Raw genomic sequence first — 17,072 nt, 5'->3', positions numbered from 1 at the left:
AGCAGGTATGGCAGCATCCAGAGGAGATGAAGATATATTACCTATGTTTCAATTGAGGAAGGACTCAGGCCCAAAATGTCGGTAATATATCTTTACCTCCTACGGATGCTGCGAGACCGGTTGGGTTCCTCCAGCATTACAATGAAATTAACCTGCTTTTCCAGTCTTCATGCATTTGTTTCTTCCAAGTGAATGTTGGTCAGGTTAATTTTGCACAACCCTGATGAAATCTGTAAAAACACATTGCTGTAGAAATTCATCAGGTCAAACAGTGTTCTTTATATAGCAAAGATCAAGACACATAACCGATGTTTTGAGTGTGATCAAGGTATACCCTGATGCAGGGCTCAAGCCCGAAATGTCAGTTATGTGTCTTGATTTTTGCTATATAAAGGCCACTCTTTGACCTGCTGAGTTTATACAGCATTGTGTTTTTACTTCAACTACTGTGTCTGCAGATTTTTTTGTTTTACTCCTGAGAAAGTCTGGCCCACATTAAACTTTTGGCAAGTGTACCCAAAGAGCCCACTGAGCCTAACGGAAGGCTGCATGAGCAATTGTCGTTAAACAGATAAAATGTTTTTTGACAGAACAATTCAGCCCATTGTCTTCCTCAAATCTGTTTCAATTCAAATAATTTGCATTTTTTAAAATTATTCTGCCTATTTGGTGACAACATCGCTCGGTCAAACTTTCTACAGCAGCTGCTTTTCTCTCCCTCAGGAACCTCACCTCTCCAGTGATTTGAGACATAGTAGGGAAACAAGTTTCCATTATTTACCAGACTGGGGAAAAAAAAGATAAGCTGATTTAAGTTCTTTGTGTAGTTAAAGTAATACATCACAAAACCTATTTTCTAAAATGTTGTCTGTGTTCAGCTGAATTTGGCCCGCCTCTTGGTTTTGACCACCATGCACAGAGCCCAATGGAAGGGATTTTGGGAGGACTCAAGTGAATGACCTTGACTGGTTTATACTGAGTCCTTGCCTTTGGAACAGCTTGATAACCTTAAGCAGGGCTTAAAGCTTCAATCACAGTATTTTTTTCACCTTTGTAACAGTTTTCAAATTTAAAACTGTTGTTTGCTGACAATACTTTAAAGACAAAAAAAAATGAAACACTCAAAAAATATATTAGATGATTAAGACATTAAAAACCTGAAATAAAGTTGGAAGTAAATGAATCAGTCAATATCTTTGCCTTCCTAGTCTCCAGATCAGGTTATTCGTTCAAATGAATCATTTTTCAGATGCTTTTACAAGTCTGACTGGAAAATCTAATCAAGACTGAGCTCTGAAACATAGAATCCAGTGATGGAATAGACTGACAGATGTGTTGGCATCTCTCTCTGAGCACATCTGTCAGTCAAACAAACAAAACAAGGAATATTATATTCCTGGGAATGGTCATTGGCCAGCCGCTTCAATTTCTCTGGGCACGCATATTATTTTATCATTATTCTGAACAATTCCAAACTCAAGTTGCAAGTACATTTGAAAATGAAAATAGAAGAGGGATGAACATTTCACCAAAGTCTGTTCTGGCATTCCATTCAATATCATGGTTGATCATGATCTTCATATTATCTGCAACACCTATTTTTTTTAAAAATGAGTATACCTGCTTAACAAAGACCACTCGGTTGCAGTTTTGAAATGTTCTATTGATCTTGCTTCTACATTAATGTAGATTTTCACATGACCTAGTGTGAGAATCGAGGTAGAAACCAATTTTAAGATGATGGTCCCACCCTGAAAATCCAGATATTCTAGCGCTTCAAAATACTGCAATTTGAAGATTTTATGTAGGTGGTGTTTGAATCTGCTTATTCCCAACATAAGTGAGAGATTAACTAACATTATCCAGGAAATTACCCATGGTGAAACTGATGGGAAGAGCTGACAAGCTTGTTCTAAGATCAAGCATCACTGATGTGTGCCTCATTTGATTAGCAAATCATTCTGAGATCACATAATTTGCAGAAGAGAGCTGATGCCTATCAAAGTCTCCAGATTTCTGTTATGGATTGATGATCATTCAGCAATAGAATAAAGTAAATAAAATCTATTAGAGCAAACTTAAGTTCTTCAAATATATTTGACAACAAAAGGCAAAGTTAATTAGTCTTTACAAATGAATAAAAGAAAGAAAGCAATTTAGGTCATTGGTTGATGAATGGCAGCTTATGCAACATCAGGATGTACTGTTAAATATTGTTAAATCTTCTGTTCGTAGATCTTTTGTACTAAATGCAAAGGCATTTCATCTTCTTTGCCATTCTCATTTATAACAATTCATTCATTTTCTATAGACCTCAAGAAGCAACAAAATTCTAAACAACTTTGCAATTAAGGATGTTTTAATAATTGCAATCTGATTGTGTTTCTTAACACAAAGAGTGTATTTATTAGTTTTATCAACAGCATAAAGATATTATAACTTTTTAGTTACATTAAGATATTGGGTACTCACATCTCGTCCATGAATCACTGTGTGCCTGTTTCTTCCATCATAATCTGCCACTTCGATATAATCGAGATAAACATCTGCCCAGTAGATCTGTTTCATTACCAAGTCAAGTGTGATGGCATATGGTTGTTCTATTTTACTGTTCACTATCCTGGATCGACTTTGCCCATCCATGTCACACCTTTCAATCTTGGCAATGTCACCGTAGTCACTGAAGAAGAGTTTCCTGTTGAAAAAGTAGCCATCATGAGTTAAGTATGAGAATTGATGAAATCACCACAATCTCAAAAGTCATATTAATTCTCACCAAAATTATGGATAAGATGGTGAAATACTCATTGCAAACTGTGCTGCAATCTCATTTTGAAAGATAAATTCAATGTTTTATTGACTTGCTAGCTTCGAAGAAGTATTATTTTTAATCAATGTTCAATATTCAATAATGCAATATTTAGATTCAGATTTATTGTCAGAGTACCTCCATGACATCACATGGAACCCTGAGCTTCTATTTCTGCAAGCAAGGCAGAATTACCTTATATTGATAGTGCAAAATAAATCTATACTGGCATATAAATGTAAATAAATAAATAACTGTAAACAGATAACAAATGCAAACAAGCTGATGGTGCAATTTTGAGAGAATTTTTAAAAATCAATAATGTACAGCAGAGTTCCTAAACGAGTCTCTGATGGAGTTTCTTGTTGAGGAGTCTGATGGTAGAGGAGTAGCATCTGTTCCTGAACCTGGTGGTGCGAATCTTGTGGCACCAAGACCTCTTTCCTGATGGCAGCAGCAAGAACAGAGCTTGCACCGAATGGTGTGAATCCCTGATGATTGCTGCTGCTCTCCAATAGCAGCGTTCACCATAAATGTTCTTGATAGTGGGGAGGGTTTTGTCTGTGCTGCCATGAGGTGTGTCCATTACCTTTTGTAAGGCTTTATACTCAGCGATACAGCCTGTCAGCACACTTTCCACCACATGTCTGCAGAAATTTTCCAGGGTTCCTAATGTCTGCAAACTCCTGAGGAAGTCGAGGTGCTGACGTGTTAGTGTGTTCAGTTCAGGAAAGATTCTCCGAGATAGTGACTCCCAAGAACTTACATTTTTTTCACTCTCCACCTTTGATCCCCCAATGATCACTGGATTGTATACCTCTGGCTTTCCTTTCCTGAAGTCAACAATCAGCTCCTTCGTTTTGGTGACATTGAGTGCAAGGATGTTGTTGGTGCACCATTCAGTCAAGTTTTCAATCTCCCTCCTGTATGCTGACTCATCACCTTTCTTTATAAAACCCACTACAGTGGTATCTTCAGCAAATTTTTAGGTGGTGTTATTTCATACTGAGCCACACAGTGGTAGGCCTAAATTGAGTAGAGCAGGGGGCTAAGATACAGCCCTGCGGTGCTCCAGTACTGATGGAGATTGTGGAGGAGATATTCTTGCCACTGCTCTCTATTTGTGATCTGGAGGTGAGGAACCATGATTCAATTACACAGTGGGGTGTTGAGTCAAAGGTCTTGGAGTTTGCTGCTCAATTTTGAGGAGATGATGTTAAAGGCTGTTTTTTCATTGGTAAATAAATGCCTATAAATGCAAACATGTTGCATTCACCCAATCCTTATTTGTACTGAAGGCAGGATTTGAGGCCAAAAGGGGACGGCAGGAAATTGGGAGGGCATCGAGGAGGCTGGTGTTGGGAGTAAGGTGGTTTTGTTATATAGTAGCTAGCAGTTTTAAAGTGAATGTGGACAGGATATTCCCATTTACGCCACTAACCAAGCTGCAGAAAAGTTATTCAATTTATCTTCTGGTGGTGAAACCTCCAACAATTCATTTTATTACTGTTTGTTTGGTGCTTGAACATATGAAGTTGATGACTACAATCTCCAAAGCATATGCTGCAGCAATCTGCAATCCAATATGAAAAGGAAGCCTGGAGCACTCATTTGATACTACTATTGTATTTGCAGATGGTTTGACTGCCTACAGAGCAGGCCCAATGAATATATTGGATGACAGAAACCAATCTGAATGACAAATGATGCACTCTATTGTACATTTTGGATTTTACTGTAAATTTGTTGTAGTAATTTATTGGTTAACATTCATCAATATTACTTTTGGACAATTCCTCAGCTTTCTTTACTCAATAAATATTTTGTTCATACACCCTTGCATATCCCCTGGATATTAGGCAGTCTAATTCAGCTCATTGAAATGTGCCATCCAAAGAAAATGGAAGTGGTGGGAATTATTTTTTTTCCCCTTTGAATTTATTCAACTTACCATGAGTTGTCGATAGATTAATTAATTCTGTTGACACAAAGGTTGATATTTGGAGGCATGGAGATGGTTCAGAGGTGATTCACAAGAATGATTCCTGGAATCATTGGAACTGAGCAGATGTGACAACTTGCATTTCCATAGAAGGGGAGTATGGGACAAGGCACATCTTATGGATTGAAGGGTGCCCATTTAAAACAGATGTGGAGGAATTTCTTCAGCCAAAGAGTAGTAAAACCTATGGAATTTGCTGCCACAGGTGACTATGGAGGCTGACATTGAGTGTATTTAAGGCAGAGATTGACAGGTGTCTGAGTAGTCAGGGTATCAAAGGTTATGGGGACTAGGGCTGAGAGGGAGAATGGATCAGCTGATGGTAGAACAGACTAAAAAGGTCAAATGGCCTAATTCTGCTGTGATCTTGTGGATTGCAGATGCTGCAATCGTGAGCAAAAAACCTATCAGCTCCACCCTGAAACAGAATCTTGACCCAAAGCATCGACAATTACTTTTCCCCTCCCAGATGCTGCTTGAATCACTGAGTTCTTCTGGCAGATGGTTTTTTTATGGGTCTTTGGTGAAACATATTAACAGAATTCTGAATGGTTAAATATTTAATATACAGGTATTTGTCCTCATCTTTCTACACGTCTTGTGCATGGAATACAAGTTGGATCTCAATTTGAACACCTCAAGTCCTGGTTCATTACCCATTTTGCCTTGGACAGAAAAAATAAATGCAGATACCAGGCTGGTGCAAGGTGTCTGCAGTGTGCAGCCTCGGTCATGCAAAATTTTATTTTATTTAATACTTGGGTCAGGAAGAAATGAATTGTACACGGAAACCTCAAACCTCCCCTGCTTGTTTCCTTCTATAAATAGAAATCAGTTGGGTGTGAAGCATCTGCTATGATCTGGAGTTGTCCAACAACCTAATCTCAACTGATGTCCAACAGCTGTTCCTCATCGATATGGAATTTCTGCCCCTGACACCAGGAACATAATTGGAATTAAAACCATCCCCTTTGTCAAAATAAGATATGAAATAACTTAAAAACATTATTTCTACTTCAACAAAATAGGAGTTGCTTTTTTTTTAAATGATTATCACATTTAAGACAAAGGTTGAAAGAATACATTGACACAAGATGCATTACTTTAGAGATATATCTTCAATGTGACATGGCTTGCTTAGCGGTTAGAGCAACACCTTTACAGTGCGAGCCACCAGGCTTTAAATCCGGCACTGTCTGTGAGGAATTTGTCTGCTCTCTCCATGGGTACTCTGGGTGTTATGGTTTACTCTCGCCCTCCAAAAGATAGGGTGAATGGATGTCCATTGAGTGTAATTGGGCAGTACAAGCTCGTTGTTTAATTTTCTCTATTTGTTGTAGGCACTAATCATTGAATAAGTTAGGCAAGACAAGGTCAAGTTTAGAACCAGCACATCATTAGTGCAGGAAATTAATTATTTGGACTTTAAGATATAAACTGAAGGGACTATCGCATTGTAAAGGATCACATTAAAATGTTGATTTTGTGAATACACCAGGGCATTTCCAATACTATGCAATAAATTATTCTTTATTTTCCAGTCCCCAACAAGGTTTTCCCCAAATAATATGATTTACAGACTAAAGATATTCTCTCCTTTATTAAGCTGCATTTTTTTTTCCTGTTGCCTGTTAACTTTAATCCAATGATACTTCCACAAACACTGCCTTATGGCGATATGAATGATTATTGCCCTCTTATCAGAATTGTATTTTCAGTGCATCTCTATTGCCGACAGCAAGGAAAAGATACAATATTTTCAAATGTGCTTTTGTGATGAATTATTAATTTTTAATATTAGATTGAGAAAAGCAACACAATGGGGATAGACCAGCAAATGTTAGCAGTTTTTCATCACTGAAATTACATTGAATCAATACTCAACTTGTATTTAATTATTGTTTTCTGTATTTATATTTTTATCTGTACACAGATTATTTGCATAAATAACAGTAAATTTGTATGAGATGCATGTAAAGATATCATTCACAAACATGAGATTTAATTTTATACAAGCCTGGTTCTCACTGCCAGCGGCATAGAGGTTTAAACTGCCTGCAGAATGGAGCTGGCATTGCTTTTTTTTCCTCAGAGATCTCTTGAAAGTTCTTGCCCAAAATGGTGGTGCCCTGCTTGCCAGACCACAAGGATTGCAGGCTCTGAGGGGGAGGTAGACCAGGGCAGAGCACCAAAGCTGAAGAACACCTCCCCCCCCCCACCCCAGAAGAATAGGTGAAAATCCTGCAGGGTAAAAGACCACAGCAGCAAGAGGTGCAGCACCTGAAAGAATCGCATTAAGCGGTTGGCTGGGTGTGCGCTGCGAGAAACTGGTTTGTGAAAACTAAATATTGGGACTGGTGTTTGTGGCAATGATGTTGGTGAGCAGGGACTCAAGTCCTGACAGCTTTTTAAATTGTATGGGGGGTTCAGAACAAGGGCAACTTGGATGCCTGAGCTCGGCCTCACTGTCTAGACCGTCAGGAGGCTGTGTGACCATTGGAGGTTATTGAGCACTGGGTGTAGCAGCATTGGAGGTCGTGTCAGGATCCACAGACACAATGTCTCTGAATGGACTCTCCTTCATTTCATTTGTTTTAAATTGCTTATGTTTTACATTGAATGTCAGGGGAAGAGAGCAAACACAATCCCTCACTAACACAAATTTTGAAGTTGAAAATCCCACATTTGGGGACATCACATATGTCAGCACACCCGAAGTACATAAGATAACTGCATTCTGGGAGATCGGCCATCTTGACCACAGATTCTCCCCAGCCAGTCTTTTTAGTGAGGTCACTGGACTTACAGCAAGTAAACAGAAAGAAATGAATATTATGTTTCTGTATTGATGATAATATAGGAACCTTGTACCTTCATTTTTTTAAGCCATGAGAATATTTGTTCCTGAAAACTTTGGCAAAACACACAGAAGGGCAACATTTGATTAGGAACATTAGTGTTGTCAGCAACAGTGATGCAAAGGTGTTCCAGCATAAAATCATTAACAGGATGCACAGATCCAATTAATCATCTAATTAGGATTGGTATGCTCGTTGAATGCATAGCTACACACTGGAATTAATGTTGCACACTGACAAAGAAAGGGCCACTTGACGCCCGAGCTGAGAGCTGTCATTTTATTCCAGTAAGGTCCAAACAATCTGCTGCAAGACCTTTGGAATCCTTGACTTTTTTTTGGTCTTATTAAAAATCAGACAAGAAATTAACAACAATATGCAACTTCTGTTACAGGAGTTACAATGAGAAAAGAATGAAATATTCTTTAATTACACTTGGATTTCTTCAACTACCTTCAGACTGATTCTTGGGTTGTAAAAGTAAAGGGAAAGGTCAGTAAGTTAATTATTCGCTCGCCATAAGTGACCTGAGAATCCAGTAGTGCTTCCCTGAACTGTTACCGCTGTGTTGTGAAATATTCCAAATTAGTTAATACTAATATTAACACAAAATTGACAATTAATATTCAAACATTTATCTTTAAGGTAATAAAAAAACAAAACTATACTGAGAAATAGAAGCAGAATGAACAAATAAAAAGATTATTTTCTATGTGCTATCAATGAATTATGTTTTGAGTCAAGTTCCTGTATGAGAATCTGGTTCATTCCTATTAATTTAATTTTGGTATGGACAAAAACATTTTAATTTTCTTGTTGAGCCAAAGCTCTTTTTGCCCTGTACAAATTCTGCAATGCTGCAGATTTGCTTCTGCTCGGTGGTCAACTTCATGCTTGCCTTTCCTTCTGAGTTAATCTTTTAGGGTTGAGAATGATTTTCGTTCACTCAATTGCAATGGGATCTCAGGTGAAGCATCTCAGGGTAGGTTCCCGCAATGCCTATCAGAAGTCGGCAGGAGTGGTAGAATCACTAATCTATGCAGCACACAAACAGACCCATTGGCCCAACTCATCATGCCCATCAAGGTGCAGATCTGAGTGCCAGCCCTACCTTTTCATCTGGCAGCTTGTCCTAACTATAGACACCATGTGTGTGGGGGGAAATGCCTCTCAAGTCCCTTTAAAATGTTTCTTATCTCACCTTGAGTCCAAGATTTCTATTTTAAGACTCTACTATCCTGTGGAAATGACACTGGACATTTAGCTTATCTGTGCCCCTCGTGATATTATATACTTCTACAAGGTCACCATCCAGCCTCCATTCAATGGACCTTCTCCATTGTTACTTTTATGATGGAGCAGTCCACATCTGTTTCCATTATTCTTCTGAACTTATTATTGACCCCATTGTGGTGGTACGCCACCAGCCTACTGCAGGGGGAAACCTCTACCTGCAGGAGGTTAAGGGGACAGGACAACACCTGGCCGGCTCTCAATCCGTCGGCCTGAATGGATCAAGCCCCACTCAGTTCAGTGTCAATCACCCTCCGGGATACAAGTCTGCGCCAGCTTCTCAAGGCCTCACTCAGAGTTGCTGCAGTTACAGCCAGCCTGGCTCTGTGGAAGTCTTTGTGGATTAAAGCCTGTTGTATAGTCTTTACCTTGTGTGTGTCTGATTCTGGCTAATAGTGCACCACACCCATACTTTGATATATCCCAGAGTACTTGTTCTTTGGCTTGACTAATTTCAAGAACCAGATGTTGTGCTACCTTCCTCATTGGCTCAAAAGGATACTGATCAAAAAAGTTCTCCTTTATAAAATTTCAGAAATCCATCCCTTTTTGCCCATTTTGTTATTGCAATCCTAGTCTCTCCAAGGATATTTGAAAATTCTGCTTATGACAGAATAAATTGGCAAAGGTTTATGTGTTGCATGGTGAAACATCAAAGTATGGGGAGAATAATATTAAGTTCAGAAGAATAATGGAAACAGATGTTGGCTGCTCCATAGTAAAAGTAAAAATGGAGTCAGCTCAATTTCAATTGTCTGATTAAATTGGAATCAAAACTACAATTGAAGAATGGAGCACAATTTGTGGCAATGTTTGAGCTCCAGTCTGGTTGTATTCTCATGAAGGAATGGGGCAAAATTAAAGCCACAGTTTCCACCATGACCAAAAATGGTGTTACATTGAAGTGAAACAAAAGACTATATGACAAAGGTCAGGTTGTTAACACAAATAAGAACTAGGCTAATTGCAGAGATAATCCCATTTAAAAGCATGAACAAGGTCTACCAGGCAGAGGAGAGAGGTGGTGAAGCTCCTGCCTCTGGAACTGTGCATCCCCCTCCCCCACTAGTATTTTTGGTGCCTGTCCACATTTTGTCATACCTTGATGAAGGGCTCAAACCCAGATGATCGGCTATGTATCTTTGCAACATAAAGTAAACTGACCTACTGAGTTTCTCCAGCAATGTGTTCTTTTATTACAGAGAGTTTAGAGTTAAGGAAGACAAAGAAAGAGCATGAAGAAATACTGCAAGTAAACACTTCGAAGGTGTGGTGGAACACGGCTTTGCATGCATGACATTACCATACTGTACAGGCTCACCCACGTTCGAGCCTGTAACTCCTCCGCATAAGATTCCCCAATAACAGAAGAGCACCTTGGTCTGACATACCTGCCTTGGAACTGGGCCAGCAGCATGTGAAGATGTGTCTGATTTCAGGTTATTAAAGCATTTAATCACTCGCTTCAAGTATGTTTGTGGTTATTGATTGGCCATCAGAAGGATATCTAAAGATGTTCTGTTTCTATGTGGAGAGTTTAAAAGGTTGTCAGCAGAGAGATGGGACTGATCAAAAACTAAAAAAAGGTGATCTACTCAGGAAGGTGAGAAATTGTGAATGTAAAAAAACCCAACACCCAACCCCAACCAACCAATTTTCCGCTGCAACCGTGTCTGCCTGTCCCGCATCGGACTTGTCAGCCACAAACGAGCCTGCAGCTGACGTGGACTTTTTACCCCCTCCATAAATCTTTGTCCGCAAAGCCAAGCCAAAGAAGAAATACTATAATCAGTCTGTTCCAAGAAATAACATGTTGTTGCAGTCTCAAGAAATTAAGATGTAGTATTCTGTAAATTCTAGAAAAAAATGAAAGATAGGAAGCAGAAAGGTTACTTTCACTGAGTGGATAAATTTTCTGTTCCAGATGGGTTGCAGTTGATATTGATGCGCGAGGTAAATGTGAAACTTGTAAATACACAAGACACCTTCCAAATATCAATAGATTCAAAGTGATGTTGAAGAACTAGATTATAAATGACGCTTGTTCTAAAAGAAATGATGGGATAATTATACCCCAAAATCAACATGTATATTTCACATAGATTTAGTGGGTGAATGGTATCCTTCAGAGCTCTTGTAATTCTGTGATTCTGTATCATTGCAGAAATTAAGTGGTCTTTCAAAAAAAATAAAATAAAATTAGAAAACGAATTCCAATCAATTTTCCAAGTCTATGCATCACATGTTCATTGCAAATTAAAACAAGTTCACATTTGGACCATATGCTCAGCTGAGTATTTCCAAGGTATAAAATCCCAAACAATTATTAATGAAATATAAAGTATTATTCTGCAATATAGTCAAGTATTTATTTTGGAAAGAAATGCCTTGGAACCTTTGAATTAGGGGCAGGAGCAGGCAACTTTGCATCTTGAACCTGCTCTGCCATGCAATAAACCAATTAAGATGATTTATTGAACTTATTTATCTTGACTTTGAAGGAAGCCACTGCTGGCTACCAGCACATCAAAATTATATTGGTCTCTTTCTCTGCTCCCTCACAAATGCAGAAGATTTAACAGACCCAAAGCAAGAATTGCCCTTTTATGACAGAGGTTAATTCCAATCTAGGATATTCCAGTTGCTAACCCATCATTCTGCTTTGCCCAACAGCTTGCTAAATCTGAATGATGGGATAGAAACTGCAACACAAAACAGGTTATTGCCAATAATTATATATATTTTTTTAAAAATCACCCTGCAATTTATGCATATATTCTGGGATCTCTGCTCTTTGTAAATGACTTGGATGAAGAGAAGGGATAGGTCAATAAATTTATAGGAGCTTGTTGTTGGTTACAAAGGAATACAGATAGAATGCAGATTTGGGCAGAAAACTTTCAGATGTAGTGAGAAGAAATACAGTTTGGAAGGTTGAACTTGAAGGTGGAGTAAATGGATAAAGGCAGGAGTTTTAACAGAGGGATCTTGGGGTCCAAAACCCTAGATCCTGAAGGTTGATAGGGTTGTTAAGAAGGTATATGGTATGTTGGTCTTCTTATCCATGGGTTTGAGTTTAAGAGTCGTGAGGTAATGTTGCAGCCTTATAAAACTCTGGTGAGATCACATTTGGAGTATTGTGTTCACTTCTGGTCACCTTATAGAAAAGATGTGGAAGCTTTACTATTTTATTTCAATGATACAGTGCAGCCGATGGCCCTTCTGGCCCATGGTTGCCAGTGTTGGTGATGGAAGCTGAAACAATAGGGACATATAGAGACTCTTGGATCAAGTTCAAATACACTGTCAGAGTGCATAAAGGACATCACCTACAGCACTGGGATGTATGTATTTTCCTGGGGGACAGGCAGAATTCCTGCTTACCAATACTGTAAACAAGATATGCATTCAATAGAGAAATGTAAAGAAAGTAAAATGGGCAGATAGACATCAGAAAATAGAGAGTTATGAGCTGTGAGCTTGCTAAGATTGATATGGAGTAGGTTTACTTGCGTCAGCTAACATCGTGGGCCGAAGGTTCTGTTGGTGCTGCTCTATAGTCACGATGCCATGCTTCCTGAATGAAATAGGGCCTTTATTATGTATGAAATCTGAGCTTTCCAGTCTATTTCTTTTGTCTTTTTTCCAGTGGAAAGACAACATTTAATCACAGCTAATGATATCACTTCAGCAAAATAAAGAGTCTGTACCACTTCTTTACTTTGAGTTTGTCATATGCCCTGGTGAAGAGGCAGACTGTTGGTCCCACCTACACCAACAAACATTAATTACAGATAGATTGAGTTTTTGTATTGAAATTACCAACAGGGCATACATTGTTTGGTTTTCTCCTTTTCTCTTTAATGGAAAAACAGAACACTTATTTGGGGTGGTTGCAATATTACCGAAGCAGATACTGTCTTACAGTTTGTTTGGGGTAACACTGCTGCTCAATTGATAAAACTAAATTCAGAATCAATCTAATGAAGTGAAATTTGTTTCTGGTGCCAGGAAATCAAAACTAAATGGAACATTTGCAATTTATGAAACAGAATTAAGAACAGGCAAAAATTAAATTACCTGAATTACTTGTTATTTACCTGAAACATCAACTTGTCATTTTGTTTTTTTCTTTTTTTGTAAACAGAAAAGAAATAAAGTGGCCATATTGTCCATTTGGTGCACTTGCATCAGAATGCAGGGGAAATGACTGAGTCACATGACAGTACTAAGGAATTTTTAATTCAAGAAATTAAGAAACACTGGAATTTTTTTAAAAAAAGCTTGGACTCACTGAAAATCATGAAATTATCAAAGGATCATTCAAAATCCTCCTTGCATATTAATACCTTTGAGAAAAAGAAATCAGCTTGTTCTGATTGATATGTTAGTCCAGACCTAGTAATGTAGTTGAACCTTAATTGCCTTTTTACTTTTGTTCAACACCAATTTATTTAATTGGAAGATATGACTAACAGCAATGAAAACACAAATCAGGAGAAAGCTACCCTTGAGTAGGGCTGTATTTTTTCTGTTTGCAACATTCTCCACTCCCCTGCAACACAAAATAAATGCACCTCTATGGTTGCAGATAATTTGCACTGATTTTCATTAACAGTACATTTGATTAAAACTGTCAAAACTCACCCAGCTGAAGCCAAACAAGTTGAATTACCGACAACTCTGACTCAAATTTACTGCTCTCTGATCAGGTCTCACACTTTTTGTGATAATAAATCTGTCAGAACATCTGGGAAAGTGGGAGGATAAGCATGATTCCCAGACCTTAATATATATATACTGAATAGGTTTCCTCCTGATATATTCCCACATGTGTGCAGCTCAGACTGTTACAAAAACAATGCAATCTAGAAACTTATTGCCAAGTTATTCAGTAATCCCATGATCATTTTCAAATCCATGATATTCTTTGACTAGTTTCAAACTAGTTATGTTTTCTCTGCCAGGTTTATGATCCATTCACAAAACTGAAGTAACTTGAAAGTTTGTGATGGACATTCTGAAAAGCACCTTCATTCACAGCCACAGACATGAAAGTGACAATCAAGAGCCACTGCAGTGATGGTCCTTAACTACTCCTCAGCCAGAAAGACATTTAACCTGTAAAAATGTAGACTGCATTGGCATTCTATTAAAATGATTGAGTACCTGCAGGGGTAAAGCAAATTTAGTGATGAAACCTTCTAATCACCAAGGTTTCTGATATTACAGCGGATAATGTTTTTAAAATAATCAGATCAAGGTGTCCCTAACTATATAATCCATATAAGAATTTTCAAAATCAAAATAATTATTTCCTGCCATAGAGCAGGAAGATGCTATGTGGATTAGATGTCAGGCATAAAAGCAATCTTTCAAGTTGGCTATAAATCATACATTTGTAGAAACTTGCTCTTGTAACATAGAATATTACATAACATGAAAGGAAAACATCACATTTGGTAAAATTAGAATAGGAGAAATATATGAATGTATTTAAAAGTGGGTTCAGGAGCATAATTAACCTGATCTCAGCTGAATGAACCTGAAATTTTATCAAGAGGAAGAGTTATATCTGGATGACACAGCGGAATAATGTTTTTGGAGAAATGCATAGGTTGGTTGGCGCAATGCTGTTAGAGCACCAGTGACCCATATTCATATTTGGAGCTCTATGTAAGGAGGTTGTGCATTCTCCTCCTACTCTTCAAGACATACTGGGGTTGTCAGTTAATTGGAGTATTTGGGCAGCATGGCTCATGTGCCAAAAGGGCCTGTTACCATTGTGACAGAGTATATAGATATGTTCTTGGGAGATAAATTGTGGCAAGGTTTGTTAGTTTAGGTCACATACAAACATTTTAAAAGAGATCTTATTTAAAATGCTGGAGCTCTGCTAATGCTAGACATGTCGGGGCCTCAGAGCCTTTGCAAAAGCTTTGGAGAGTGCCCAAGAGACTTCACTAATGGACTGTTTACAAAAAGGCAACAGATGAAAGAACTTATCAGAGCTGCATATTGTCTGGAAGGGAACTTGCTGTTCTAAGATTGTCATGTGATTTTGCAAGCAGAGAGAGTCAAACAGGCTTTCTCAGAGAGAGAGCGAGATCAGTTTTACAGTGTTACAGCCAGCAACAGCAGCTGGGACTGGAACAGGACAAGCTGGCAAGCTTGTGGAAAACCCCATTTTGAACACAGGTTGTGAGTGCTTATTTCAGCCTAATCAAAGCCCTTGCAGTTCATGTAAGAGGAGAGGACTGGCTGTCTAATGTTTCACTTGGAAACAGAGAAACAAAATGGAACTCTCTGGTGACCTGGGTTCTGTAGAACCCTGAGGGGGCAAGTTTCATCGGCAAGACACTGAAGTGGCTGATGGAAGTAAATCAATTGTGGGTGACCTGGAACAACAAATCTCTCTGAAAACCAACAAAGAACCTTCCTGAGCAGTAACCATTTATCTTTCTAACACCAAAGCCTGGTGAATTTCATAATTGTTAAATTCTGTGCACAGTAGAAGAATTGCCTGCAACCAGTGAACTTGGAGGAATGAGAAGTGAGATTAGACTGCGAACCAAAGTACTTTTCTGAACTTACACATTACATACATGTGCACTTAGAATTAGAAGGGGGTTAAGTTAAGTTAGTTAAGTCAATAGTGACAAGTTAGAGTACGATTCTGCTTTCATGTTGAAGGATAATTAAAAGCAACTTTTATTTAAGTAACCATTTGTCTTGATGAATATTTATTGCTGTTGGGTTTTGGGGTCCTCTAGGATCATAACACCATGCTATATATTTAAATTTAAAATGTATCCATTTATTACGCACCCAGCTTGCCAACTGGTCATTGAACCTTTGTGGGCTTTAAAGAGCAGCAGCATGTGTGGAAAAATTATGTTGGGCAGTAATTTTCCCAGAGACCATGACATCAAACAGGGGACTAAGAGATAAAAGAATCCTTACTGAGAGGTGCAGGGTCTTGTATTACATCAATTAATTGGATGAACACATACCATTCATATCCATTCACATGTCTAAATTCACATATTTTGCAAGAGGATAATACAAAACAGCAAGGCGAGAACACAGAATGTACAACTATCACTGAAGAATATGCATGGTTGCCTGGTTGTCAGAAATGACAAAACAGAATTGATTTACTCTCACAAGGCTTTCAGAAGAAGAGCCCAACTTATTAAACACCTGTCCTCACTATTCTACATCTTACTTCAAAAGTCTTCCAATAACCAAGCCTTGAGGATTGGTGCAGGAGAAACAAACTCTTGTGGGGTGTTGTGTTTGGTATAGGTTCAATGGGTTAGAGGAGAACCAAGGCTGAAAACAAGTTATGTACAAACAGCAGAATTTAAACACAGGGGAATTCACAAAAAGGGCACACACTGACTGACAGACAGACTAACATACACCATATACAGGTATACCAAGAAATGAGGGCTAAACTTCTTCAGCACCCACCAACCATAGGCAAAATATACTACATAACTAAACATACAGAACAATAATACATAAATAACTAGACAGCAGATGTGAATAAATCACTGCTAAACATTCTCAACTCGTGATTGGGAGCATGCAAGTTAAAATCCCACTACCACTAACAATATAACAAACAGCAAATTGATTACAACTAACAAGTATACCAAATGAATCTGGTCTCCAGCTTAGCCTATGATTCAGAATCCAGGATGGAGTTCCTTGAATTTGGCCCTCCAGAACTGCCTGAAGTTCAGTGATGGTTGCCATACAGAAAACAAGAGACTGAATGTGCTTCACTTTTTCAATGCAGGACCTGTCCATGTGACCTACAAGGGCCAATCATGGTCAGCCTCACCTGTGGACAGTTCTAACCATTGATTGGCACCTGAAGGACCAATCACACATCAGCCTCACAGGTGAACCGATATAACCCTTGATTGCCAAGTGAAGTGATTTCTGACAAGGCTTCAGCCAGAAAGGTCACATTGCCTTTCACAATCCACATAATGTTGGGCAATCCAGATGTCATTGGTTAAGGAAAAATTCTGAAGTTATAGCAGAAATCTGGCCAAGCCACCTTTGTTTCTGCTGGAAAAAAAAGTGGAAGAATAAA

The 17,072-nt window shown here is 38.4% G+C and overlaps 1 protein-coding gene, 1 long non-coding RNA gene and 1 other non-coding gene across 15 annotated transcripts in view; 1 reads left to right on the top strand and 2 right to left on the bottom strand.

Annotated features, from left to right (window-relative positions):
* Positions 1-17,072, bottom strand: part of LOC138761991 (low-density lipoprotein receptor-related protein 1-like) — a 1,165,126-nt gene that overhangs the window by 892,586 nt on the left and 255,468 nt on the right. For all 13 annotated transcript variants that reach the window (XR_011356692.1, XM_069935089.1, XM_069935091.1 and 10 more), the window contains one exon: positions 2,473-2,695. Coding sequence is in view for 12 of the 13 variants with exons in the window: in XM_069935089.1 (XP_069791190.1) it covers positions 2,473-2,695 (223 nt within the window). In the remaining variant the exon portion in view is untranslated. The remainder of the gene's footprint in view (positions 1-2,472; positions 2,696-17,072) is intronic.
* LOC138761994 (uncharacterized) lies at positions 671-10,410 on the top strand. Its single transcript, XR_011356694.1, has 3 exons — positions 671-754; positions 8,064-8,161; positions 10,165-10,410. It is a non-coding gene; the product is annotated as an uncharacterized lncRNA (long non-coding RNA).
* Positions 7,436-7,593, bottom strand: LOC138762502 (U1 spliceosomal RNA). Its single transcript, XR_011356918.1, has one exon. It is a non-coding gene; the product is annotated as a U1 spliceosomal RNA (small nuclear RNA).

Source organism: Narcine bancroftii, chromosome 4 (assembly GCF_036971445.1).
Source record: "Narcine bancroftii isolate sNarBan1 chromosome 4, sNarBan1.hap1, whole genome shotgun sequence".
NCBI lineage: Eukaryota > Metazoa > Chordata > Chondrichthyes > Torpediniformes > Narcinidae > Narcine > Narcine bancroftii.
The sequence above is the reverse complement of the archived record's forward strand: the minus strand, read 5'-3'. Positions and strand labels throughout refer to the sequence as shown.